The sequence below is a fragment of the Ranitomeya variabilis genome, chromosome 2, assembly GCF_051348905.1.
Source record: "Ranitomeya variabilis isolate aRanVar5 chromosome 2, aRanVar5.hap1, whole genome shotgun sequence".
Lineage (NCBI taxonomy): Eukaryota > Metazoa > Chordata > Amphibia > Anura > Dendrobatidae > Ranitomeya > Ranitomeya variabilis.
In genome coordinates, this window is record NC_135233.1 from 127,337,980 (window position 1) to 127,364,351 (window position 26,372).

Here is a 26,372-nt window from a genome sequence, read left to right on the forward strand (position 1 = left end):
TAATTTCTTGGTAACATATTTACTGGTGATAGAAATATAAGGTGCTCATGCTCACAGGCGTCTCTGATTGAATGTGAATATAAAGCTAAAATAAGAGGCTTGTTCACTCAGACGCCATATTAGAGTATCTGTAGTAGTACAGAGTGGTAGACTCTCCGTGTGCTCTTGGAACGCTTCATCCTTATTTTAAATAAACTGAATTTTGTTATTTATTAAATGTCATTTACAATTCTTATATGGACAGGTCATACAGTAAAGACAGCATTGCTATTATAATACACAATTTATTTACTTTTGTATAGTAAAGTTCAGGAAGAAGTTAAAGCTTTAGCCCAACTGGAACATCAACACATTGTCCGTTACTATAATGCCTGGTTTGGACAAGATGACTTCCCTGACAGCAGTGAGAGCAGTAGTAGTTTAAGGTAATTATTTCTTTAAGAATATGTGTGGTTTTTTTTGTACTAGAAAGTCTATTTTTGCTCTAATTATAAATTATTCACTACATTGGGGGCTTAAACACAATAACCATTATTTAGTTAGATTAATGCCACATGGAATCTTGTTTGCGCAAATGAAACATCTGTGGGAATTCATTGAATTTAAAGGGGTTATTCACATTTATAAAGGAACTGTCAGTTCTCCTGACATGTATGTCTTTACGTGTGTTCCCCTCAAAACAGCACTACAGGACCATCTTGCCTTAGACCTTTATACTCTGTTTTACTTCCAAGAAGTATATGAAGTAGCTGACTACTAGCTGTTTCCACCTTGTCAATAGAGTAAGGCCCTTAAAGACTATGAGACATCCTATTGACAAATCGAATGGTATTGCCAAAGAGGAATAATATTAGAAAAGCGTAATGCACAATTTTAATAAGGGGGTTCCATTATTGCTGCTGCATCAACAATGCAAGTATTTAATAAAATACTCCCAAGTTATAATTCATACTTGTTGAATAAGTCTTCAGTGCATAGGGCCTACCTTCCTAGATGAAGCATAACTGTAGGGGGAACAGTGGTTGGAGTAGTAGCTATGCTTTTCTGGAAGGGAGCCCAAAATATCCATTTAAACCAATATGATGTGTGGCCAAGTACTGGAGGGCAGATATGTATAACTGCGGTTGTTAGCTTCAGTGATATGAACCTATAAAAGCTCCATCAAACTAAGTGCTGAGAGGGGTTAATCGGCCATGTTTTGGGATAGGTTGATTGAACATCTGTAGAGCGGGTGGGAGGCTGTTCAACATGTCTCCACCTGAGAGTGAAGTCCAGAGCATAAATAGACATCCTTTGGGCTCATTAGTTGTTGGGTGTGTCTGGAGTTGTGAACTCCAGAGCTGTGTGTGATGATAAAGGAAAATTTGGACTTTTTTTTTCTATGTTTGTTTCCTGAGCGGGCAGATCCCTGTTATGGACCTGGTGGTTAGGAGCACCCGGACTGACCTGATGAGTAAACTAGTAATCGGAACAAGCTCTGGGAAAGTGGGAACTCTGCTTACCGCAAACCCTACTCCTATCACACACACTAGAAATAGCCGTGGAGCGTACCTAACTCTCCCTAGACGCCTCTTCACAGCCTAAGAGCTAACTACCCCTAAAGATAGAAATAGAAGCCTAACCTTGCCTCAGAGAAATTCCCCAAAGGTAAAGGCAGCCCCCCACATATATTGACTGTGAGTTAAGAGGAAAGTCACAAACACAGGAATGAAACAGGTTTTAGCAAAGGAGGCCAGACTTCACTAAATAGTCAGAGGAAAGAAAAGGAAACTATGCGGTCAGCACAAAAAACTACAAAAAACCACTCAGAGTATGCAAAAAGACCCCCACACCGACTCACGGTGTGGAGGTGCAACACTGCACCCCCAGAGCTTCCAGCTAGCAAGGAAATATCATGATAGCAAGCTGGACTAGAATTTAGCAGTACTAAGAAATATATTCAGGCAGCAGTATCAACAAATGAACTAGCAGGGACTTAGCTTCTGCTGGAGTAGACTGGTCCTCAGAGAAGTCCAAGAGAGATCTGAACCAATACTGAAACATTGACAGCTGGCATGAAGTAACGATCTGAGTAGTGTTAAATAGGGAAACAAGCATAACAATAAACGAGGGCAGCTGAGAAAGCAAACCTCAGAGACCAGCAGTTCCGCTCAAAGCCACCAGAGGGAGTCCAAGAGCAGAACTAACCAAAGTACCATTCATGACCACAGGAGGGAGTCCGAGAAATGGAATTCACAACAGATCCCCGCAGCAACAAGGGTTGTGTCATTTGTTTGTTTTATTTTCCGTTAGGCCAGAAAGGCCATGTTCATGTTGCTAATCCTGCCCTGGTTTATGCTGTACCTAAATAAACCAGTTGAAAATTTAAAGAGACAGCGTTCCTGTGTCTACCTCTATGAGCAGCCATGTGAACCAATCTACAACAGAGGAAACCGATACTGTTATCAGGCTTAATAGTTGTAATGGGGAAAGGGTGGGGGGGATGCTGTTAACAGATTTTGTATTAATGCCAAAGAGCTACAAACTATACCTTTGATTTGTAGGAATCAAATGCAGGAGACATTTGGAAAGTTCAGCCATCTCCCAGATAGTTGGTGTTATTTCCCTGTCTTTGCTCAATGCCCATCAGGTCATGAATTATAGCATAACTGAAGTTAAGGAGTATTTTCACCTCCACAGAAGCTATAAATGTATAGTACATGCGGCTCCCACCAATAGGACCCAGATTTTTCTAGAAAATGAGGCCCTGAGGCTGTTGCAAGTGGAAAAAAGGTTGAATTTCACATAAAAATTAATGGAATTCCATCTCACATCTCTTCGCTGACAGCGGCAAGGCCCCATTCTTGAGTTAGATGCATATACTATACATTTATGACACATTCTATTCTCCACTTAAACGGGTATTACCATTTCATACATGTATAGACATGCCATAACTGTATGAGATGGTCATACCCCATTAAGTAGAGAAAAAAAAATTGCATTCAACTATCACTTCTATTTACCTTTGGAGAAATATAGCAGTTATTCCAGTACAGCAAATTTCTAAGGACTGGTAACAGTCATTTCCTTTCAACTGCAACATTTATAACAATTGAAATATACCTTCATATCGAAAACAAAAGTCCTAAATTCATCTGCACAAATCTTTTGTCTTTGGTGTGTTGCAGCGACTGCAGTAGAAAAGAATGGCTTTGCCTTTATATTCAAATGGAACTGTGTGAAAATGGGAGCTTAAAAAGCTGGATCAAGAAGAGGAACAACCAAAATAAAGTTAACAAAACAGAGAGCTTAGATATCTTCCATCAGATCATCGAAGGAGTAAGATACATTCATCTCCAAAAACTTATCCACAGAGACTTGAAGGTGAATATGGTATATACAACAAATATTATTGATGCTTGGAAAGTTAAAATGTGCATTTTCATATTTATTTTGCTAATTGCTGTAAAAAGTTTATTTTCATTTAGAATATTTTATATTAAAACATTTACAATTTTTCATTGTGGGCAACAAACAAACTTGTGTAGCCTGCTTCTGTAGTCATACTCTTCTTTCTATAACCTATGTAGTGCAGTGGTGTCCTCACGGTGCAGTGATGAGGCAGTGACCCAGTAGAGTTCAAAGTAAATGTAGGTTTAATATCCAAAAACTTACAAACAAAACAAATGGTAGCCTCCGGATCGCAGCAGGGAAACAAGACAGTCCGTAAATGCATCCGGTTGCTGACGGTGACTGCACCACCGTATTAGGTTGCCTGGTGCCCGGAGTTTGCTCTGCTTAGTTCTGTGTTCCCTCACACAGGCTGAGCTTTTGCAGAGCTGTCCGCTCTGCACCTTGCAAACTCCACACTGACACACCCAACCCTCTGCTGCAGGAGTTTTTACAAAGAACATGTGGCCGCCGTAGGTCACATGGAAAACCCGGGCTGGGGGACGAAACGGACAGCCATGCTACCTTCCTATAGTCTGTTTCAAAAATAAAAGCCCATGGCCGGTTTTTCTAATCTGCCTTGGACAAATAGCTTGTCCAAGACCAACACTCACTTTTATTCTGCAATGCAATCACAGCTATGCCTGTGACTGCAATCCACTTCCGCGGCCTCATTATGCTTCTTTGCGCATCCTGGGGGACACATAGCGACCCTCGCATTTGACCCAATTCGTAAAATTCCATAGTCATTGTAAAAATAAGCAACTTTGCAACTTAGTTGTTATTAAAAATCCTCTCTACTCTCAAGAAAATTTATTGTTGACTGCTTGTTGTCTAGGTTACTGGCCACCACTGCAGTCAGTCAGAGGTGGCCGATCGCCTAGGCAAGGTCCTGCCAGCTTTAGTGTCCCTGAGCTTCACAGATGCTGCAGAGGCCTTGCTGCATTGGACAGTTCATAATTCAGACCAGTGGAACAATCATGATGGGACATGAACTGTCAGCCATTCGGGGCACACCTCCCCCAGGAAGCAGGAAGTTTGGAGGCAGGGGAGTGATCTACTCCTGAACATTAAGATGAGACAAACTCTTTAGAGGGGATTTTCCATGATTAGAAAAACATGACTGGTTCCTTTTGAAAGAGTGCACCAACCAGAGTTGCCAAAATAACATAGCTCCCTATATACCGTACGAGCCCCCACATAACCTACTAAGTACAGTATGAGTCCCAATATGCCTCCTATATACAGTATAAGTTCCAATATAGCCTCCTACTGTATATACAGTATAAGCCCCCACATAGCCCCTATATACAGTATGAGCCCACACATAGCCCCCTATATATATGCAAACATCCCATACACGTATGAAAAAACAACAACACATACTTACCTTGCTCCCATTCCCTCAGCGCTCTGCTCTGATCTCTGGTGCATCGATTGTCTGCACAGCAGACGTGATGAAGTGATATCTTCACGTCTGCTTGCTCAGTCACATGCTGATTGGTAGAAGAAGGAGCTGATGGCTCCGTCCTCTACTAATGTATTCACCGCTTCCTGAGGAAGCAGATAGCGGTGACAGTGGGTGGTGGCAAACAGACAGCGGGTTAGGGCCAATGGGTTGCTGTTTCAGCCCTCCGGCTGTCATGGTCCTGGACGCGGGCTGGACTGGAACAGTCAAAGGGCCCGAGGTGGCCCACAGACCACAGTTTGTCCAGCTCTGCCATAGGGTATATAGAGGTTGAACAGGAGATAAATTTGGACCAAAGCTTGATTAGAATAACAGAGTTCAATCCAGCATAGAGCACACTAGGACAGTATAGATATCCAGTAACTGGAAATACCAGAAACACTTAAACACTGGCTGAAGAAACATTTTTTCCTTTATCTGCTGATCGGACAGGTCAGGAGAGCTATTACTGATGTTACCAGTCCTGGTTGGCAAGACTTCAAATCATTTTTTTTCAAAGAGAATATTTGAAATCATTGGCATGGCACAAGGAAATAATTTCAAGCAAGTTGCTGTTATTGTTATATAACACAACTGGTGCCGAAGATGGTAATGGTGAAAAAATATACTTTCATTCTTTGTCTAAAAGAAGCTTGTCATTTTCTTACAAGAGTAAACAGGGGTACAGAATAAAAAAAAAAGGTTTTTTAAATTACACATTTGGATCCCTTCACAAACCTAAACTAATGATTGTGCTTATGTTGTAGCCTGCAAATATATTGTTTAATAAAGACATGATAGTGAAAATAGGAGATTTCGGCCTGGTGACTCGAATGACTGGTGAGGAAGAGACAAAAGCACTTGAGCGAACTCGCAGAACTGGTACTCCAATTTATATGGCTCCAGAACAGGTAAATACATTCAGGCTTCTATATAGCAGCAGGAAAAAAGACCAAGCTGGACATGTAGCATTGCCAGTGATATGCTAAATAGGCTTTGTTTTCTGACTCCTTAAAAAGCCATTGTTAAGACAAATGTGCATGTCAAGAAGTCTTCTAAATAATGTGATATTCCCATTTGTGTTTGGGAACCAATGTTGATAAATTAAAGGGGGTTGTCCTGTTTCAAATATTATAAGCCCATTGGCTCAGAGATGTATAAAATAACATACTGAGCTTTTGCTCACCCTTCCTTGGTCTAATGATGCCCCTTCACCCCACAACTCCCATCTGTAATGATAGGCTGCGGTGGTGACATCTCATCGACAGCGCTGAAGCCAATCACTGAGCTCAGCGGTTGTGCCAATGTAGAAGGCACGAGCCATTGAGCCTAGTGATTGAATGCCATGCTGGTGACATACTGTAACTGCTGCAGCCTATCACCAAGGACTGCAGGAATGGCGGAGAGGTATTGCTGCCCACCGGGGGGGGGGGGGGGGGGGGTGAATAAAAGCTCAGATTATTTTTTATGTCTCTGCTCCAATTACCTAATACTATAATATTTACCTAATATTCAGATATATTTTGTGTACCGTATGTATTGTCAATTGATTATATTGTACTGTAAACCCTTTCTGTGTACAGAGCTCTAGAATGTAAATCATATCCCAGTAATTTCTTTGTTAAAGGGATTCTGTCAGCAAGATTTCACACCCCTAAGCTATTTATATGTGTATGTAACTCTTTCAAAGGCTAATCCAGCAATACCTTTACATGTCCAGTCTTTTCCTCTGTTACTGAGAAATCAGTGTTTGAATTCATATGCAAATGAGGCTGAAAACCTATTTGTAGATCTGAAGCCTCTGTCACTCCAGTTCTATTCCCCGCCCAGCGCCACCTCTTCCTGTTTCACTGACAGTCTTTTAGCTGTTTCACCTAAGGCAAAGGAGCAGAAAGTCAATCAAGAGGGGCGGCAATGAGTGGGGAATAGAGCTGAAGTGACAGAGGATTCAGGTCTACAGTAACTCTTCAGCCTCATTTGTATATAAATTAGAATGCTGATTTCATATTAATGGAGGAAGGGACTGGACATGTAAACGGATTGTTGGGCTTTTCTTTGAAAGAGCTATATACACATATAAATAGTTTGTAATGTGTAATCTGCTGACAGACTCCATGTAACCTCACCAAGACATATGACGTAAGTTTACATCATGGTTGGAAAGAATTCCTGCAAACTGACTTAATCTTACGTCATGGCGATAATGATAAGGAGCTGTACCCACATCATCACCACTGGAAGTTCTGCTGAAGTAATAGCTGAGCCCTGGCTGTCACTGCAGGGGGTGGTGCCTGCACTCCGGGGTCCATTTAACCCCCTAAATGCTGAGATCAATAGCAGGAAGTGGCTTCTTCTCCCAACTGATTGGCACCCCTGCGACCTGATGATGGGTGCCGATGGTCACATGCCCACCTCCGGGTATGCCAGTTATGGTGGCCTGTTAAACCATGCCCGGGGTCTGGTCTAAAAGGCATTTAGTCAGTGTAGCAATGACAGCTTTATTTTTTCTCATTGTGTCCTAACTAATCTGCCAGAATACAGCAATCATTAAAACTGGGAACACATTACATTTGTGGCCATTGTCAAGCGCATACACTTATGCGGCATGCACCCGAAGGTAGCCTATATCAGGATGGATGACGAGGCGTCCGTCCACCGCAAGGACCCATTGTAAAGTAATGCATAACACATGGTGCCTTGCATTGGCCCTCTGCATAGGAAAGCACAGTTTGCTGCGCTTTTCGATACCGTTAAACGTTATGCAGCCACATACCAGCTAGATGGAGGTAGAGAGAACTCACTTTTGGTCTCTGTCTGGTGAATGAGGTCCTATGACAGTTACATTATATGTTACGAAAATCTCCTGTTGTATACAGTAGGCTAAGTGCACAGACGTAGTGTAAACCTCTCCGCTTCGTCCTCTCAGTCATTCAAATCAGGAGATTAATCCTTGTGTTATCAGCCGCATTTCTTCATGACTTTATTTCAGGAACATGCCAAAAAACCTGCAGACTGAGAAATTTTCTGAAAGATTTTTTCTCTCATGTTTATTTCTCATTTATGTCTAGATGCGGTGTCCCTTTAAACATATACATCAGGTATATGGTAAAACATATTGCATTGACATAATAAAATGTTACTTGGCAATTTGCTAAAAAGTAAGAAAAAAAACCGATAAGATGCTAAGAATATTGCTGGTACCTGGTTAGTTGCCTTAGCATTATTGGGAGTTGGCACAAAAAAGCAAGAATAAGTACAGCTCTGGCAAAAATTAAGAGACCACCACATCAAAACCCTGTCATGGGCAGCCCAATCTCCAAACCTGAACCCCATTGAAAACCACTGGAGTGTAATCAAGAGGATGATGGATAGTCACAAGCCATCAAACAAAGAAGAACTGCTTACATTTTGGAGCCAGGAGCAGTGTGAAAGACTGGTGGAAAGCATGCCAAGACGCATGAAAGCTGTGATTAAAAATCATGGTTATTCCACAAAATATTGATTTGTGAACTCTCCCTGAGTTAAAACATTAGTATTGTTGTTTCTAAATGATTATGAACTTGTTTTCTTTGCATTATTTGAGGTCTGAAAGCACTGTTTTTTTAATTTATTTAATTTTGACCATTTCTCCTTTTCAGAAAAAAATACATAATTTATTGCTTGGAAATTCGGAGACATGTTGTCAAACATTTATAGACTAAAAGAACAATTTACATTTTACTCAAAAATATACATATAAAGAGAAAAATCTGAAAAACTGAACATTTTGCAGTGGTCTCTTAATTTTTGCCAGAGCTGTATATTAGTATATACATTTTCTAGGGACTAAAAGTGTCACAAGAAAAATAAATCATAAAACATATACTGTAGATTTTCCTAATTATGTGAGTAAGATAAATAATATGTTTCTACATATGGAGCCTTTGTTAATCCTCATTTATACTTTTTTACTTATTTACCAGAAGTCTACCAAGTATGAAAATGAAGTCGACATATTTCCATTAGGCTTAATATTATTTGAACTTTTGTGGCTATTTTACTCTGACCATGAGAAAGCAAAAGTAAGTGTTATTTTTTGTTTGTTTTTCAAAGATTTTTCAAAGAAAAGCATAAATAATCATGATATTCAATATATATACTGTAGATTAACTACTCAGAACCAATGGCTCTGAACATGAACAGTGCAGAAGCCAAGTGGGGTTCTCCCCCTGCCACCACATCGGCACCCTGAAACATGATCATGGAGTGTAGATGGTTGCCATGCCAGACTGATGTCTAAGCCTAATAGATTGTTTGTCAGTTTTACAATGATAGACATTAATACAAAATTGGAACTTACAAAAATAAATAAAGGTTAAACCTTTTTAATTTGAAAAGATATCAGTTAAAAAAAAAGGGAAAATATATTTGGTTACTAAAAAACTGGTTATTTTATGCAAACATTTGGCGTGACCATCCTTTACCTTCAAGTTTTCTAGATACACGTGCACAAAGTCAGTGATTTTGTTGGATAATAGTTAGATGTATGACTAACCATGTTACACCAAACAGGTGATAATAAGCATAATTTTCATATGTACCGTATATACTTGAGTATAAGCCAAGAGTTTCAGCCTATTTTCTTAGGCTAAAAGTGCCCCTCTCGGCTTATACTCAAGTCATTGTCCCAGTGGGTTGGCGGGGGAGGGGGAACTGCAGGAGTGGCGGCTGTCACATCATACTCACCTGCTCCCGGCGCGGTCTCTGAACTTCCCTGCTTCTCTGATGGTCTCCAGCGCCCACAACTCTTCCTGTGTTCAGCGGTCACGTGATACAACTCATTAAAGTAATGAATATGGACTTGTCTCCACTCCCATGGGGTGGAGCTCATATTCATTACTTTAATGAGCCGTACCATGTGACCGCTGAACACAGGAACAAGCTGCCAGTGCCAGAGACCATCTGAGAAGCAGAGACCGCGCCAGGAGGGGGTGAGTATGACGGGGGAGGGTGAGTCATGCGATATTCACCTGTCCCTGTTCCACCACCGGGCTCTGTCTTCCGCGTCCTCTGGCTGAGATGTTCAGGTCAGAAGGCGCGATGACGTGTTTAGTGCGCGCTCTCTGCCTGAACAGTCAGTGCAGAGGCCGGGAAGACACAGCGGTGCACTGCGGTGGAACGGGGACAGGTGAATATCGCAAGTGTCGGGGGCCTGAGCCAGTGGCGATTCCGGCACCTGGCCCCCATAGCACGTCAGTGTCCCCGCCTGCTCAGGACACCGGCACCAGACTCCCAGCAACGAGAGGTGAGTATGTCATTTTTTTTTTAATCACAGCATCAGCAGCATACAGGGCATTTTATTATATGGAGAATCTTATGCGGCCATCAACCTTTGTGCAGCATTAAATGGGGCATAATATTCTATGGAGCATCTTATGGGGCCATCAACCTTTATGGAGCAGCATATGGGGCATATTTTTCTATGGAGCATCTTATGGGGCCATCATCCTTTGTGCAGCATTATATGGGGCATAATATTCTATGGAGCATCTTATGGGGCCCATCATGAACTTTATGGAGCATTATATGGGGCTCCTGATTCAATATGGATATTCAAAAACACAACCTACTGACGTCTCAATTAATTTTACTTTTATTGGTATCTATTTTTATTTTGTAAATTTACCAGTAGCTGCATTTCCCACCCTAGGCTTATACTCGAGTCAATAAGTTTTCCCAGTCTTTTGTGGCAAAATTAGGGGTCTCGGCTTATACTCGGGTCGGCTTATAATCGAGTATATACGTTAGGTTAAATATGCACATTGCATATTCAGAGAGGAAGAGGACTAGAACTCTAGCACCACCTATTGGAAGCAGCAATCCTAAACAGTCAATATCGAGTCGATGGGATTGTCGCTTCCGATAGGTGGTGCTAGAGTTATAGTCCTCTTCTTCTCTGAAGAGACAATTTGCATATTTAATTTACCAGAGCAGCATGCATATGGCTTCTAAGTCTCCTAACTCTGACATGCCAGGCTTGACTTGTTACTTTCCACAAGAAGAAACATTACCCCTTAAACCGCATATATATGCTGAAACACAGACATTAACAGAAACAGAAACATTTGTATAAGTGGCTTAAAACCGGGTGATTTGCAGGGAGGGAAAGCGGGACAAGGAAAGTCAGCTCGCCGTATTTAAATGCACATAATCAGGAAAAAAACAATCAGCATGGAGCCATCCCAGTCAGGACGAATTCAGCAGAGACAAAGGAAGGACGAGGTCTCCAGCCATGAATTTCACAGAGGCAGTGATAAAAAGTAAAAACCTTAGCTTTTAATCCATTAAAAAAGACGCAGCAAGTGTTAGCAAGCACAGGTAATCCACATGAGACAACCGACGTGTTTCAGCAAGGAGTTCTTACTGTGATCTTCGGTGAAGTCACTAAGATTGAACTGCAGTGACCTCATCACTGACTTTTTCCCATGGTGCTGAGGTCACCGCATTTCAGCCCTGCTTGGAACACAGCCTCATTGACCGGCCGGTGGTAACCACAATGATGTCACCGCTGGTCAATGATGCTGCTCGCAGCAGCTCATGCATCAGTGGTTCTTAGCCTGGACGGTGCAAAGATGCGACCGTTCAAGCTATTTAACCCCAGACATGGATTACGGCAGGGGACAGAACGATGGACAGGCAAGGGATCTTATTTTTTATTTTTATTATAGCAGACGAGGGATTCAGTGGAATTAGGTGTTGCGTGAGTATAACTGTGTTTATTTTTAAATAAAAATGGAAAAGTGTGTTTTGTTTTATTTCTAATAAAATACTTTATTCTTGATGTGTCATTATTTAACACTAGCTGAAGAGCCCGGCGTTGCCTGGGCATAGTAAATATCTGTGGTTAGTTATAGCACCTCACTTCTCTTATTTTCCCATCATGCCTCTCATTTTCCCCCTCACATCTCTCATTTTCTCCCTTACACCTCTCATTTTCCCCCTCATTCCTCTCATTTTCCCCCTCACTCCTCTCATTCCCCCCTAACACTTGTCATTTCGACCTCACATCTGTCATTTTCCGATCACTCCACTATTTTCCCTCACTCCTCTCATTTTGCACTCACACCTTTTCATTTTCACCTCACACTCCTCATTTTCACCTCACACCTCTCATTTTCCCCTCAGTATATACATGTTTGTCATCTCCCTTATATATAGTATACACCTGTATGTCATCTCCTGTATATAGTATATACCTGTATGTCATCTCCCCTGTAAATAGTATATACCTGCTGTATGTCATCTCCTCCTGTATATTGTATATACCTATGTGTCATCTACTCCTGTATATAGTATATACCTGTATGTCATCTCTTCTGTATATACTATATACCTGTATGTCATCTCCTCCTATATATAGTATATACCTGTATGTCATCTCCTGTATATAGTATATACCTGTATGTCATCTCCCCTGTACATAGTATATACCTGCTGTATGTCATCTCCTCCATATACCTGTGTCATCTCTTTTATATAGTATATACCTGTATGTCATCTCCTCCTGTATATAGTATATACGTGTGTCATCTCCTCCTGTATATAGTATATACCTGTAAGTCATCTCCTCCTGTATATAGTATATACCTGTGTGTCATCTGCTCCTGTATACAGTGTATACCTGTGTCATCTCCTGTGTATAGTATGTACCTGTATGTCATCTCCTCCTGTATATAGTATATACCTGTGTCATCTCCTCCTGTATATAGTATATACGTGTGTCATCTGCTCCTGTATATAGTATATATCTGTGTCATCTCCTCCTGTATATAGTATATACGTGTATCATCTCCTCCTGTATATAGTATATACCTGTGTCATCTCCTCCTGTATATAGTTATATACCTGTGTGTCATCTCCTCCTGTATATAGTATATATATCTGTGTGTCATCTCCTCCTGTATATAGTATATACGTGTGTCATCTCCCATGTATATAGTATGTACCTGTATGTCATCTCCTCCTGTATATAGTATATACCTGTGTGTCATCTCCCCTGTATATAGTATATATGTGTGTGTGTCATCTCCACCTGTATGTATATATATATATATATATTTTTTTTTACCTCAGTATTTGTAAGCTAAATTGGCAGCCCGATAAATCCCCAGCCAACAGGAAGCCCTCCCCCCTGGCAGTATATATTAGCCCACACATACACATAATAGACAGGTCATGTGACTGACAGCTGCCGTATTTCCTATATGGCATATTTGTTGCTCTTGTAGTTTGTCTGCTTATTAATCAGATTTTATTTTTGAAGGATAATACCAGACTTGTGTGTGTTTTAGGGTGAGTTTCATGTGTCAAGTTGTGTGTGTTGAGTTGCGTGTGGCGACATGCATGTAGCGACTTTTGTGACATGAGTTTTCTGTGGCGACATGCGTGTAGCAACTTTTTGTGTGTCAAGTTGCATGTGACAGGTTAGTGTAGCAAGTTGTGTGCAGCAAGTTTGACATATGAGTATGTGCAAGTTTTGTGTGAGGCAACTTTTGCATGTGTTGCAACTTTTGTGCATGTGGCAATTTTTCCGCATGTGCAAGTTTTGCGTGTGGCGAGTTTTCCATGAGGTGAGTTTTGCATGTGGCGAGTTTTGCTCGTAGCGAGTTTTGAGCGGCGACTTTTGTGTTTCGACTTTTATGTGGCGACGTTGGTGTATGTGTGGTGAAGTGTATTCTGAGAGTGATATGTGTTCAAGCACGTGGTAGTGTGTGGCGCATTTTGTGTGTGTGTTCTTATCCCCGTGTGTGGTGAGTATCCCATGTCGGGGCCCCTCCTTAGTAACTGTATGGTATATACTCTTTGGCACCATCGCTCTCATTCTTTAAGTCCCCCTTGTTCACATCTGGCAGCTGTCAATTTGCCTCCAACACTTTTCCTTTCAATTTTCCCCCATTATGTAGATAGGGGCAAAATTGTTTGATGAATTGGAACGCGCGGGGTTAAAATTTCGCCTCACAACATAGCCTATGACGCTCCCAGGGTCCAGACGTGTGACTGTGCAAAATTTTGTGGCTGTAGCTGCGACGGTGCAGATGTCAATCCCGGACATACACACACACATACATACACACACATTCAGCTTTATATATTAGATATAACTATAGGATTAGTAATGGATAGGTGTCTTATAGATGCCTCTCCATTACTAAGCCGTTGGCTTGATGTCACTGGACAATACAAAGGTGACATAAACCCCACAAATATGAACCCTACTTGCCACCATTACAGGGCAAGTGGGAAGAGTCAGGCAAAGCACCAGAATTTGCGCAACTAATTGATGAGCCTTTTCTGGGCGGCTGCGGGCTGCTATTTATAGACTGAGGGGGTCAATATCCATGGCCCCTTACCAGCCTGAGAATACCAGTCCCAAGCTGTCAGCTTTAGCAAGGTTGGTTGTGAAAAATGGGGGGGACCCCACACCATTTTTTAATATTATTTAAATAATTTTAAAAAATAGCATGGGGGCCCTTCTATTCTTGATAGCCAGCCTTGCTGAAGCTGACAGTTGCAGCCCCCAGCTGTGAGTTATAGAAGATACAGGGGAACCCACACCAAATTTTTTTATTTATTTATAGTGCAGGCGGCGGCTGATTAATACCCCCATCGCCCTCTCCTGCTCTCATTGTTATTAATAGCAGCAGGGGTAGGCTGATGGAAGTAATAGTCACATCAGCCGCCTCCTGCTGTCATTGTTTTCACTTTAATATAACTCTCATCATTCTCCCCCGCTCATGCTGATCGCCGGCAGAGCAGTGAAGAATGATGAGAGCCGTCTTCAGCACTCAGTGCCGGGGAACAGCGCTTACTGTACTGCTGCTTACCTGGCACCCATGTGTGTGGTACTGATACGGCACACGGGCAGCACACGGTTCCCACACGTGTGCATCAAGTATTATACACATAGACACTGACATCTTCGGTACTGGAAATATCAGCACGTGTGAAACAGGCCTTAAGTAACATTGTTTCATTCCCCAACTAAGTAGTTTGGCATTTTAGTATATAAATTCACAGCAAAGTCTATCTTTTTCCACAAGAGACCCTTCCTTGACTTATCATTTTAAGCTTTTTGCAGATGTTGCAGTCAAGTTCCGTTTTTTACCTTAATAAAGAATGCAACGGCAGCAACATGTGCATGCAGCCTCAAATGATGACATTTTGTTTCATATGTAGATTAATTCACATTGATGTTCTAACATTGTTTTCCTTTTTTTTCTTTTCTTAAGCTATTTGAAGATATTAAGCATTGTGGATTTCCTAGCGAGTTTGAAGAGCAGAACCCAGTGGAGGTATTCAGTCATTAGAATATGTTCACGTGTGACAAATTTTCTGTACAGATTCTGGATCAAAAATCTACAGTAAAATACAGTACAATGTGTGGTTTTGTGTTCTTCCCAAAGTCCATTTACATACTTTCCTATTTGGTGAAGGTTCTTGCATTTGCCCCATATTCCACCCTGCAAAGGGATTCACTTCTATGCCTTTCATTGGTATTTACAATTCTCATTGCTTTATTTTGTGTTTTTGCAGAAGCGCGAGATCATCAAAATGTTGTCACAAGATCCGAAGAAACGTCCATCGGCTGAAGACCTATCCAAATCTTTTCAAAGGCTGAAGAAATGTGATTCTCAAACCCTCTAGACATGTTTGTTCTGAAGCTTGAATCAGACTTGTATTGTCTATTTATTTAAAGTGGATGTGTCATTGTAATAGTCAGTCCTATGTAAGGGAATTATATTACAGGTACAGGTCCGTAGTCCATTTAGCGCTCCAGTTACCCAAGTTATGGCTCCTAGAATACCAAGGACACAAGGCTATGAGCCCAGGGCACTGATTGACAGGCAGCTACCTATATGTGCATACGCAGCAGCCAGCCTGTCGATCACTGCCTGGGGCTCTCCCTAAGTAAATTCACACAATTCAGAAATTTGAGTCAACTTTGTTTTTTACAGAGCTCCACTTAGCCAAAGATCAATTTTTTTGCTATCTTGACTACTAGGAGGAGTCCGGACCTGTAGCTGTAAAATGCTATTCATAAATAGGCAGCTTATTAAGTCGACAAATCAGCTTTAACATTTACCTGAGAGTAATTTACCTAATTGGGGATGATTCTTGGCAAAAAAACATAGAAATTAGTGATGTGCAGATCGTTAGGAATTCAAATTTGCCAAACTTTTCCCTCAAAAATTCAATTTCTAGAAAATAATTTTTGCAGCAAAATAAATGTTTCTTACCGTATTATGATCTGGGGTCTCTGCAGACCCCAGAACATAATAAATGTAAAATATATTGAAAATAAAACCTCAATGATCACTCTTCCCTCTCCAGCCACATCAGTGCTTGATGCCAGCAAACCATCTCCATCCTCTTCATCATAGGCCAGGACTTCTGGCCTGGTCACGGTTCATTCATCGTGATGTCTGGATGTCATAACATTATGATGTGCAGTGACCTCAAAGGCCCTCCTGGCCTATAGTAAAGAGGCCGAAGATCAGGCAGGCAATGGAGGAAAGAAGAGTGAAGTATTTTTTTTTTTTACCATTTCATAGCCCTAAATGATTCTCATAAAGGGCGGCCAGGCATTTTTTTTGCAAATCGAATTGCAAAGTGTTCGAATTAGTATGGAACTGCAGATTTTAGGAAATTTGACTCGATCCTCCAAAGATTGATCCATTCATCTCTTATAGAAAGCACTAGTAAGAGAACCTGTCACTCACCATTTCTTCTGTATTTTAATCAAGGTTAGTATGGCTTTACATTTTTGCATTAGTTTTTATGTTGTGCATATATGTATGTATATATATATATATATATATATACACTCACCGGCCACTTTATTAGGTACACCATGCTAGTAACGGGTTGGACCCCCTTTTGCCTTCAGAACTGCCTCAATTCTTCGTGGCATAGATTCAACAAGGTGCTGGAAGCATTCCTCAGAGATTTTGGTCCATATTGACATGATGGCATCACACAGTTGCCGCAGATTTGTCGGCTGCACATCCCAAAGATGCTCCATACAAGGCAGGATGGATCCATGCTTTCATGTTGTTTACGCCAAATTCTGACCCTACCATCCGAATGTCGCAGCAGAAATCGAGACTCATCAGACGAAGCAACGTTTTTCCAATCTTCTACTGTCCAATTTCGATGAGCTTGTACAAATTGTAGCCTCAGTTTCCTGTTCTTAGCTGAAAGGAGTGGTACCCGGTGTGGTCTTCTGCTGCTGTAGCCCATCTGCCTCAAAGTTCGACGCACTGTGCGTTCAGAGATGCTCTTAGGCCTACCTTGGTTGTAACGGGTGGCGATTTGAGTCACTGTTGCCTTTCTATCAGCTCGAACCAGTCTCCCCATTCTCCTCTGACCTCTGGCATCAACAAGGCATTTCCGCCCACAGAACTGCCGCTCACTGGATTTTTTTTCTTTTTCGGACCATTCTCTGTAAACCCTAGAGATGGTTGTGCGTGAAAATCCCAGTAGATCAGCAGTTTCTGAAATACTCAGACCAGCCCTTCTGGCACCAACAACCATGCCACGTTCAAAGGCACTCAAATCACCTTTCTTCCCCATACTGATGCTCGGTTTGAACTGCAGGAGATTGTCTTGACCATGTCTACATGCCTAAATGCACTGAGTTGCCGCCATGTGATTGGCTGATTAGAAATTAAGTGTTAACAAGAAGTTGGACAGGTGTACCTAATAAAGTGGCCAGTGAGTGTATATATATATATATATATATATATATATATATATATATATATATATATATATACATACACACACACCTGCTACCTACTGTACATAATTCCCACAAAGTTATCGTTAAGTAAAAGGTTTATTTTTGATTGGTGTTCTCCCTCATGGAAGTCCTCACCATCTGGTCCTGGACAACCAAAGTCATCGGTAACATTCAGCCTGCTTGGGTGTAGTGCCCCCATAGCACAAGTCCACACATCCAGCCAGGACCCCCACTTTCATGTATTGTGCAGGGGCGTGAAAGACTAGTACCTCCCCCATGGCTACTGCCCTGCACCACAATACTTATGCATTATTGCATGTGTCAGACACTTGGTATTATTAATTCTTCTCGGTTCATTTGTATCAATGCTTCCTTTTTGTTGAGTCCATAATGAACCATTTTTATATGTCAAAAACATAACCGGTGCAAAGGAACGTCTTGACTGTAATAAAGCTGTGTTCACACATTACGTTTTTGCTGCGTTTTTTTTAGTGCAGATTTGACACAAAACCTGAAGGGTTTCCTGATGCCAGCAAAGTGAATGAGAATCCTGAAGTCTCATGCAGACGATGCTTCTTTGTGACTTGGAGATTTGGTGCAGATTTAAATTTGCAGTATGTCAATTCTTTCAGTGTTTTTGCTGCATATTTCACCCATAATAATGATTTAAAAAAAAAAAAAATCTGCACTAAAAACACAGTAAAATTCGCAGTGGTTTTAACTGCCAAGAGTGGCAGAAGTGGCACAGAAATTTTTAACCAAATACTTAACGTCTGCACATAGCCCAATGGGGTTTGTCAGGGTTCTGTGTTTATTTTTATACTCTGGACAATGTAATAGACTAGTCTTCTAATAAATAACAGAAACCAATAATAGTCAAAGTAAAACAAAAAAAAAAATGAGGGCCTTTCCAATCATACGCCATGATGATTATTATGTTATGTAAATGAAGACTTTTTCTATATTTATCTGTAAAAGTGATGTGACAGAATAACACACAGACTTAAAAATAAGGATTTAGCCTTAAAACCTTTAGGGTATGTGCACATGTTGCGGATTTTGCTGCAGATCTGCAGCGGATTGGCCTCTGCAGATTTGCAGCAGTTTTCCATGCGTTTACAGTGCCATGTAAACCTATGGAAAAAATCCGCCGTGCACATGCTGCGGAAAATACCACGCGGAAATGTAGCGTTGTTTATTCCGCAGCATGTCAATTCTCTGTGCGGATTCCGCAGCGCTTTACACCTGCTCCACAATAGGAATCCGCAGGTGTAAAACCACAGGTGGAATCCGCACAAAAACCGCATAAAATCCGTGGGTAAAACGCAGTGCATTTTACCTGCTGATTTCTCAAAACAGGTGCAGAAAAATCCACAGAGGTTTCATCTACGTGTGCACATACCCTTAATATGTGTAATTTTAATACTGTAAGTAGCCAGGTTTCAACAAATCTTGTATCTAGAACAGCACAGTGGCTCAGTGGTTAGCACTGCAGTCTTTAGGCGCTGGGGTACTGGGTTCAAATCACACCAAGGAAAACATCTGCAAGGAGTTTGTATGTTCTCCCCGTGTTTGCGTGGGTTTCCTCCGGGGACTCCTGTTTCCTTCCACACTCTAAAAGACCTACAGATAGGGAATCTAGATTGTGAGCCCCATTGGGGACAGTGATGATAATTTCTGTAAAGCGCTGTGGCTATGGTGCTATATAAGTGAGTAAAATAATTATTAATGCCCAGTAAACAAAAACGTATCACGGTAAATTATTTAGATCCATTGATCTAATTTAAATCTTCTGAAAAACTGATTTTAAAGAAACAAAACTGTAATATATTCAATAAATGGTTTGAATGTGCTTTATTTCTGGTGTTTTTATTTGCTGAAGCAGTTCTAGCACATGTGAACATGGACATTAGGGCAGGGCAGGGCCGGATCTTAAACTCCCAGGACAACTAGTGATGCGGCGTTTGTAAAATATGTTTGTGTGCTTGTGGCTGATGATAGTGTACATTACATGACAAAATAAGTCACACCATGAAGAATCTGAGTTGCCCTCTAGGAAATCTTTTGTTGTTTTTTTTTTACAGTAGGCAGGACGATATTTTAATTTGAAACCTCATAGTTTAGTACAAGTTTGTAATAAATAATCAAGCACACACTACCCCTCTATACTCACTATCAAACCGCACAACTTGGAAAAGACAGGAAAAAGGGGCACATATTACGGAGCACACCATGGCAACCTCGTTAATATGCGTACCACACAGTACAATAATGCTTTAATATCACCCCACAGTATGATACCTCACAAGCCCACCCTACAAATAATAATGCTCCAACGTGCTCTCTCCACACCAGTTCCCCCCACAGTAGTCCTTACATTATATAATGCCCCCACAACTCACCCACATAGTATAAGCATCCCACTATACAGTACATTCACCCACACAGTATAATTCCACACAGTACATCGCCACAGAGTATAATCTTCAAACACCATCCCCAAACACAGTATAATAACCTCGCACAAACCGATACCCACAGTGCCCCCACACACGGTACGATAACCCCACAGCTTCCCCAAAGTATATGCCCCCACACAAAGTATGATGCCAAGTTATGCTTATGGGAAAAAATGTATTCTGTGCAGACAGGATAAGTAGTTTCCGCTAGCCAGCTGTGCACAATGTTCATGTGCACAGTAGGAGGTCCAGCATGTGTGACCAATCAGAGTGGACGCACCAGTTACCTGACAGATCACACATGCTCGACCTCCTACTGCGCACGCACACCTTGTGTTTAATGTACTGTTCAAGAGAGGCTGGGGCACGTGTGTTTGCATTTGCTATGGGCCGGGAACTGAGTTATGATTGCCCCGCTACACCTCTTCTAATTGGATGTCTGGGTGGAGTGTGTGGTATGGTGGGGTATGTTTCTTACACACTTTTCTTCTCCCACCATCTTCACCTTGCTCTGTGACCCAGCTGACATCTTCCTCATCAAGGAGACAGAGGCATGACACTCTATACCTCTTCTGGACCTTGAGTCTAAGACTGTCCTGGCATCCAGGCATGACCGGAGTTGTGTCCTCATTTTTCTAGGAAATGAATACTGACCAGTGCTGTTTTCTTCTGCTACAGCTTAGCTGCACTACAACTTGTTATCTCTGCTATGTTTAGCCTTGCTGTCCACCAGGGCTGGCGTTAGAGGCAGGCAGACCAGGCAGCTGCATATGGCCCCCGCCCTTCCATTGGCCCCCACTCAAGCAGCCGCTATGCGGCCTGTACAAGGGGCCCGACAGTGCCTCCTGCCCCCCCCCACATCGCGCATTCAACTTATCGGCACCGCAGCCGATACAGTTGAAAGCAGTGATAGAGGAGAGAGTGTGATGTGGTGCTACCCCTCCCATCACTCCTGTTCTCCCTCTGACTCAGCAGCGTGTGCCAGGAGTGGAGCTAATGAGGAGGAGAGGTAAGTATTGTGTGTGTATCTGCTGCACTATGCTGTGTGTGTGTGTGTATATGCATTATAATGTGTGTAGCTGCATTATACTGTGTGTGGGGGGGCTGTGTAATCTATTAGACGCAGAATGAAGAGACGATGGAGGTAATGCAATACTAGTAATACTAGTTAGAAATAGCGAATTCAGGATGCACAAAACCCAGCATCCTGAATTAACTATTTCTGACACCTGGCCTGGTGAATATAGATATGCCTTGTATTACCTCCATCGTCTCTTCATTCTGCTTCCAATAGATACTGCAGACTTGAGACGCTGGATCGAATCAGAAGTCGCCTACCATAGCACTGACATCATAAGTGGATTTGAGTTGATTATAGACAGACGGGACTCGGTACAGGTTTCAAAACAGGTTTTTAGTTACACAAAATATTCCAAAAACATTTTAACATTACAGGTATATACACAAACACAACAGAACATTTTATTAAACCATTCCATCTTGCCATGCTACACGTCCGATATCAGAAACCAAGTAGGCAGCAAATTGGCCCCTCATCTGGGCAACTTTCTGTTGACCGCTGAGGGTGATGGTGGTAATCTGGCAAGGGGTTTGAAACTGGTTCATCAAGTTCAATGTTGGGTCGCTCTTTAGCCATTATGTAGTTACGCAGAATCACACAGGTTTTGACAACCTCATCAACTGTCTCCATTTTTAGATTAATGGCTGTTCCAAGAATGCGCCATTCTGAGACAAGAATCCCAAAGGTATACTCAACAGTTTTTACTCGGACTCCCATGACAGCACGACGAGAGAGAGGGGATCCGCCCTTCAGGAACAGGAAACCTACAGATACAAAAGGGCGGCACCTCTCCCCATGCATCAATTGGTTTCCTGTTCCTGGAGGGACAGATTCCTACAGATGAAAATCCTATAGGACCCAGGCCGGCCGGCCGAATCAGGTAGCGGGGGGGTCTCCTACCTCGGCCGGTGCGGGAGTCCCTGGAGACGCCACGGTGGTCCAGGCTGGACTGCATGTCGGTGGAGTTTTGGCAGCAGAGAGCAGAATCCGGTGGATCTTCTTGCCTCTATCAGCGCCGGCACAGGTATGTATACCCGTCCCTTCAGGCTGGGCGACGGTGCCGCGGGTTTTTTTGCATGTGCCAGCGTCAGGAGTTGGAGCCGTCCGGAGCGCTCCTGGCCGTTCCCGGCGTCCTGCGCCGCTCTCAGCGTGTGCTGGAGCGTTTCCGGGCAGCGGTGACGTCGGGGGCGGAGTCAGAGAGCACTTCCGGGTCGCAGGATGGCTGCGCATGCGCAGTCAATCCAAGATGGCGGCGCCCATCGGACCCTGAACGCCGGATTCATTGCAACACCCGCTCACCATCCAGCTGCAGCCTGAACAGCAGGGACCAATGGGATGGTGCCTGGCAGTCTGCTGACTGGATTCCGGGGGGAATTTAAGCAGGTGTTAGGTTTAGAACCCTGCTTTTGGTCACATGTTCATCATGGAGGAAAGTGATGGTGAGCAGCAGCCTCTGCTGCTGGATGAAGTGCGACAAAAGCCCAAAGGATTGGAGCATGTCGGGAGTGACCAGTCTGGTCGTAAAAGCTCATCCAAGCAGGGATCCAGAGCATCGACTAACAAAGAACCCCCTCGTATTCCGGTACCTGTTTGTGGCGTGCACTGGTAAGTGATCTACGTGAATGTTCACTCAGTGATGGGGCCCCTTATACTTTGTCATTTTAGGGGAAGAAGAGTTCAGGCAAGACGAAACATAAGGAGTGCGCCCTCTGCAGGACCCCCTTACCAGATTCTTACCCCAAAAAATTATGCGCCACCTGTATACAGCAGACGGTAAGGTCTACAGGAGTAGTGGGGATTGAGTGACATCAGGTCGGTTGAGGTTACCACCCTTATTGTCCTCCCCTAGGTAGCGGAAGAATCTGCCAATGCAACCAGCTTAAAGGAGATGATCCGCATGGAAGTAAGGGAATCTCTACGTTCCCTATCCCAGGCGGGTGGTTCAAAGCATAAGTCTCCCCTGGTGTCTGATTCTTCGGAGGAAGAAAGAGAAGAAGGTTCTTATGCCTCTATTCCCTCTTCCTCTTCATCTGAAGAGGACTCTGGCCGATTTTGCCTACCTCTGGACCGTGTTGACAAATTAGTTAAATCGGTCAGAGGCACAATGGGCCTGGAAGAGCCTAAAACTCAACCTTCCAAGCAAGAGATTATGTTCAGTGGGTTGGATCATAAAAAACGTAGATCCTTCCCGGTGAACGATAAGATTCAGGATTTAATTCTACAAGAGTGTAAGAAATCTGAAAAGAGAGGCTCATTGCCGCCAGCATTGAAGCGCAGATACCCCTTCGAGGATACAGCGGTGGTTACCTGGGACAAGGCCCCTAAATTAGATGCGGCAGTGGCGAAAGCATCAAAGAAAGCCTCACTACCATTTGAGGACATGGGGTCCCTTAAAGATCCTCTTGATAGGAAGGCGGACACCTTCCTTAAAGGTACCTGGGAGATGGCGGCCGGATCGTTGAGACCAGCAGTGGCCGCAACGTGTACGGCCAGATCGCTAATGGTCTGGCTGGACCAGTTGGGGTCACAACTTAAGGAAGGTGCATCTAGGAATACAATCCTAAATGCACTCCCCGTAATTCAAGATGCAGCGGCCTTCCTGTCGGACGCTTCAATAGACTCAGTCAAAATGGCGGCCAGGGCAGCAGGTCTTTCCAATGCGGCTCGTAGAGCCTTATGGTTAAAGTGTTGGTGTGGGGACATTCAGTCAAGATCCAAGCTCTGCGCCATCCCATGCAAAGGGGAATATCTCTTTGGACCAACTCTGGACGAGTTGCTTGAGAAAGCAGGGGATGACAAGAAGAAGTTCCCCAATTTAACATCAGCATCTTACCGTCGCCCTTTCAACAGGAGGAGATTTGGTCGTGGAAGAAAACGCGTATCCTCGCCCTCTAGAGATAATTTTAGATGGGAGGATAGACGCAGGAGAGGTACGGGCTACATGTTCCGCCGTTCCTCAAAAGAACGTAAAAAGTCAGACCAATGACTAGCAATCCCTGTGGGAGGGAGATTGGCAGCCTTCTCTTCCGCATGGTCTGACATCACTAATAGTGACTGGGTCCGAGGCATTATATCAGACGGTCTGAGACTGGAGTTTAACCATTGGCCTCGTGATAAATTTAAACTAACCCCCTTACGTTCCTCCACTGTTGAACAGACAGCTTTGGAAGCCGAAGTCTTGAATCTATGTCTTAAAAAGGTGCTGATTGAGATTCCAGATTCAGAAAGAGGTAGAGGGTTCTACTCTCCTCTGTTTCTGATTCAAAAACCAGATAGGTCATTTAGGACTATCATTAATCTTAAATCTCTTAATGAATTCCTGGTTAATAAAACCTTCAAAATGGAGTCTATCAGTACTACAATAAAGATGTTGTTCAAACACTGCTTTATGGTAGTTGTAGATCTTAAGGACGCATACTATCATATACCTATCCATGAGAACTTCCAGAGGTTCCTGAGGGTGGCGGTGTCTATAGCGGGAATTGTTCGTCATTTTCAATTTAGAGCCCTTCCCTTCGGCATTTCAGCAGCACCTAGGGCAGTGATGGGCAACCTTTTGAGCTTGGTGTGTCAAAATTCGCCAAAAAACCGAGCATAACTTGGGTGGTGTGTCACCTTGATAAAAAAACATAATTTTGCGACATGTATAGTTTAAATAACAAATATTAAACAAAGATTAAGGGCGCTGCATAATCAATATATGGAGTAGACCTGCTGCAGCAAATATTAGGACCCAACTACCAAATAGTCCAATATTAGGCAAAAAACGCCAGGGTAAATAGTCTATATATAAAAATATTTGCGCTGCGGGTACATAAAAAAGTTCCCCCTAAATCTCCAGATAATAACAACAGTAGTTCAGAATAACACACAGATTTGCACCAAGAGGTACCTTATATTGTCCCTTGCACACACTTTCACCTTTCCTTAGTGTGGTAATACGATTTTCATGGAGCGTTGTCAAAGGTCCTTGTCGTCTTCAGATGGTTATGTAAAGATATCCACAGTTTGCTTAGATGGATCCGCAGGACTTCAAAAGTATGGGTAATGAGGTGTAAATCTGTCCCGGCCGGTGACAGACACCCCAAATCTATTATAAAAAATCGCCCACTTGCTGAACAGTGATGCGCGCTTCCAGTAACAGCTTGCCGGCGAGGTGCAGTCAAGCTGCAGGACCTCGCGTGACGTCACAAGCACGTGATACCTCACGTGATCGGCTACAAAGTCAGTACAGACCGCACCATAGACCAAAGTTCATCCGACGCGTTTCGGAGTCAGCAGACTCCTTCCTCAGGGAACTGAGGAAGGAGTCTGCTGACTCCGAAACGATTACCACACTAAGGAAAGGTAAAAGTGTGTGCAAGGGACAATATAAGGTACCTCTTGGTGCAAATCTGTGTGTTATTCTGAACTACTGTTGTTATTATCTGGAGATTTAGGGGGAACTTTTTTATGTACCCGCAGCGCAAATATTTTTATATATAGACTAAATAACAAATATGTATAATTAGAATTAACTTACCTGCTTGGTGACTTCTTTGTTCATCTGTCAGTTGGTTTCTTTTGTTGGTCTTGCTATTATTTAACTTGTGTGGGGTGCCGTGAACTAAGATAAGTGAGGGGGAGGGGGAATTCTTCCAGTGATGGCGAACCTGTGGCACTCCAGCTGTTGCAAAACTACAATTCCCATCATGTCTTCACAGCCAAAGCCTTTGCTTTGAATGGCCAGCCATGATGGGAATTGTAGTTTTGCAACAGCTGGACTGCCACAGGTTCGCCATCACTGCCTCCCTCTCACTTATCTCAGTAATGGCCAATGACACCCCACAGTTCACTGGATGATGGTTGCTGTAGTAGTCACAGGGCCTCCAGACAGTAATCACAGGGCCTCCAGACAGCAATCACAGGGCCTCCAGACAGCAATCACAGGGCCTCCAGACAGCAATCACAGGGCCTGCAGACAGCAATCACAGGGCCTGCAGACAGCAATCACAGGGCCTGCAGACAGCAATCACAGGGCCTGCAGACAGCAATCACAGGGCCTGCAGACAGCAATCACAGGGCCTGCAGACAGCAATCACAGGGCCTGCAGACAGCAATCACAGGGCCTGCAGACAGCAATCACAGGGCCTGCAGACAGCAATCACAGGGCCTGCAGACAGCAATCACAGG

General features: G+C 42.9%; 1 protein-coding gene across 1 annotated transcript in view; it reads left to right on the forward strand.

Moving 5' to 3' along the window:
* The window catches only part of LOC143804656 (interferon-induced, double-stranded RNA-activated protein kinase-like), a 114,689-nt gene extending 97,921 nt beyond the window's left edge, over positions 1-16,768 (forward strand). The window contains exons 14-19 of the mRNA XM_077282953.1: positions 303-425; positions 3,171-3,366; positions 5,647-5,790; positions 8,842-8,940; positions 15,148-15,210; positions 15,452-16,768. Coding sequence (XP_077139068.1) covers positions 303-425; positions 3,171-3,366; positions 5,647-5,790; positions 8,842-8,940; positions 15,148-15,210; positions 15,452-15,562 — 736 coding nt within the window. The 3' untranslated portion in view covers positions 15,563-16,768. The remainder of the gene's footprint in view (positions 1-302; positions 426-3,170; positions 3,367-5,646; positions 5,791-8,841; positions 8,941-15,147; positions 15,211-15,451) is intronic.
* The last annotated feature ends 9,604 nt before the right edge of the window (positions 16,769-26,372 follow it).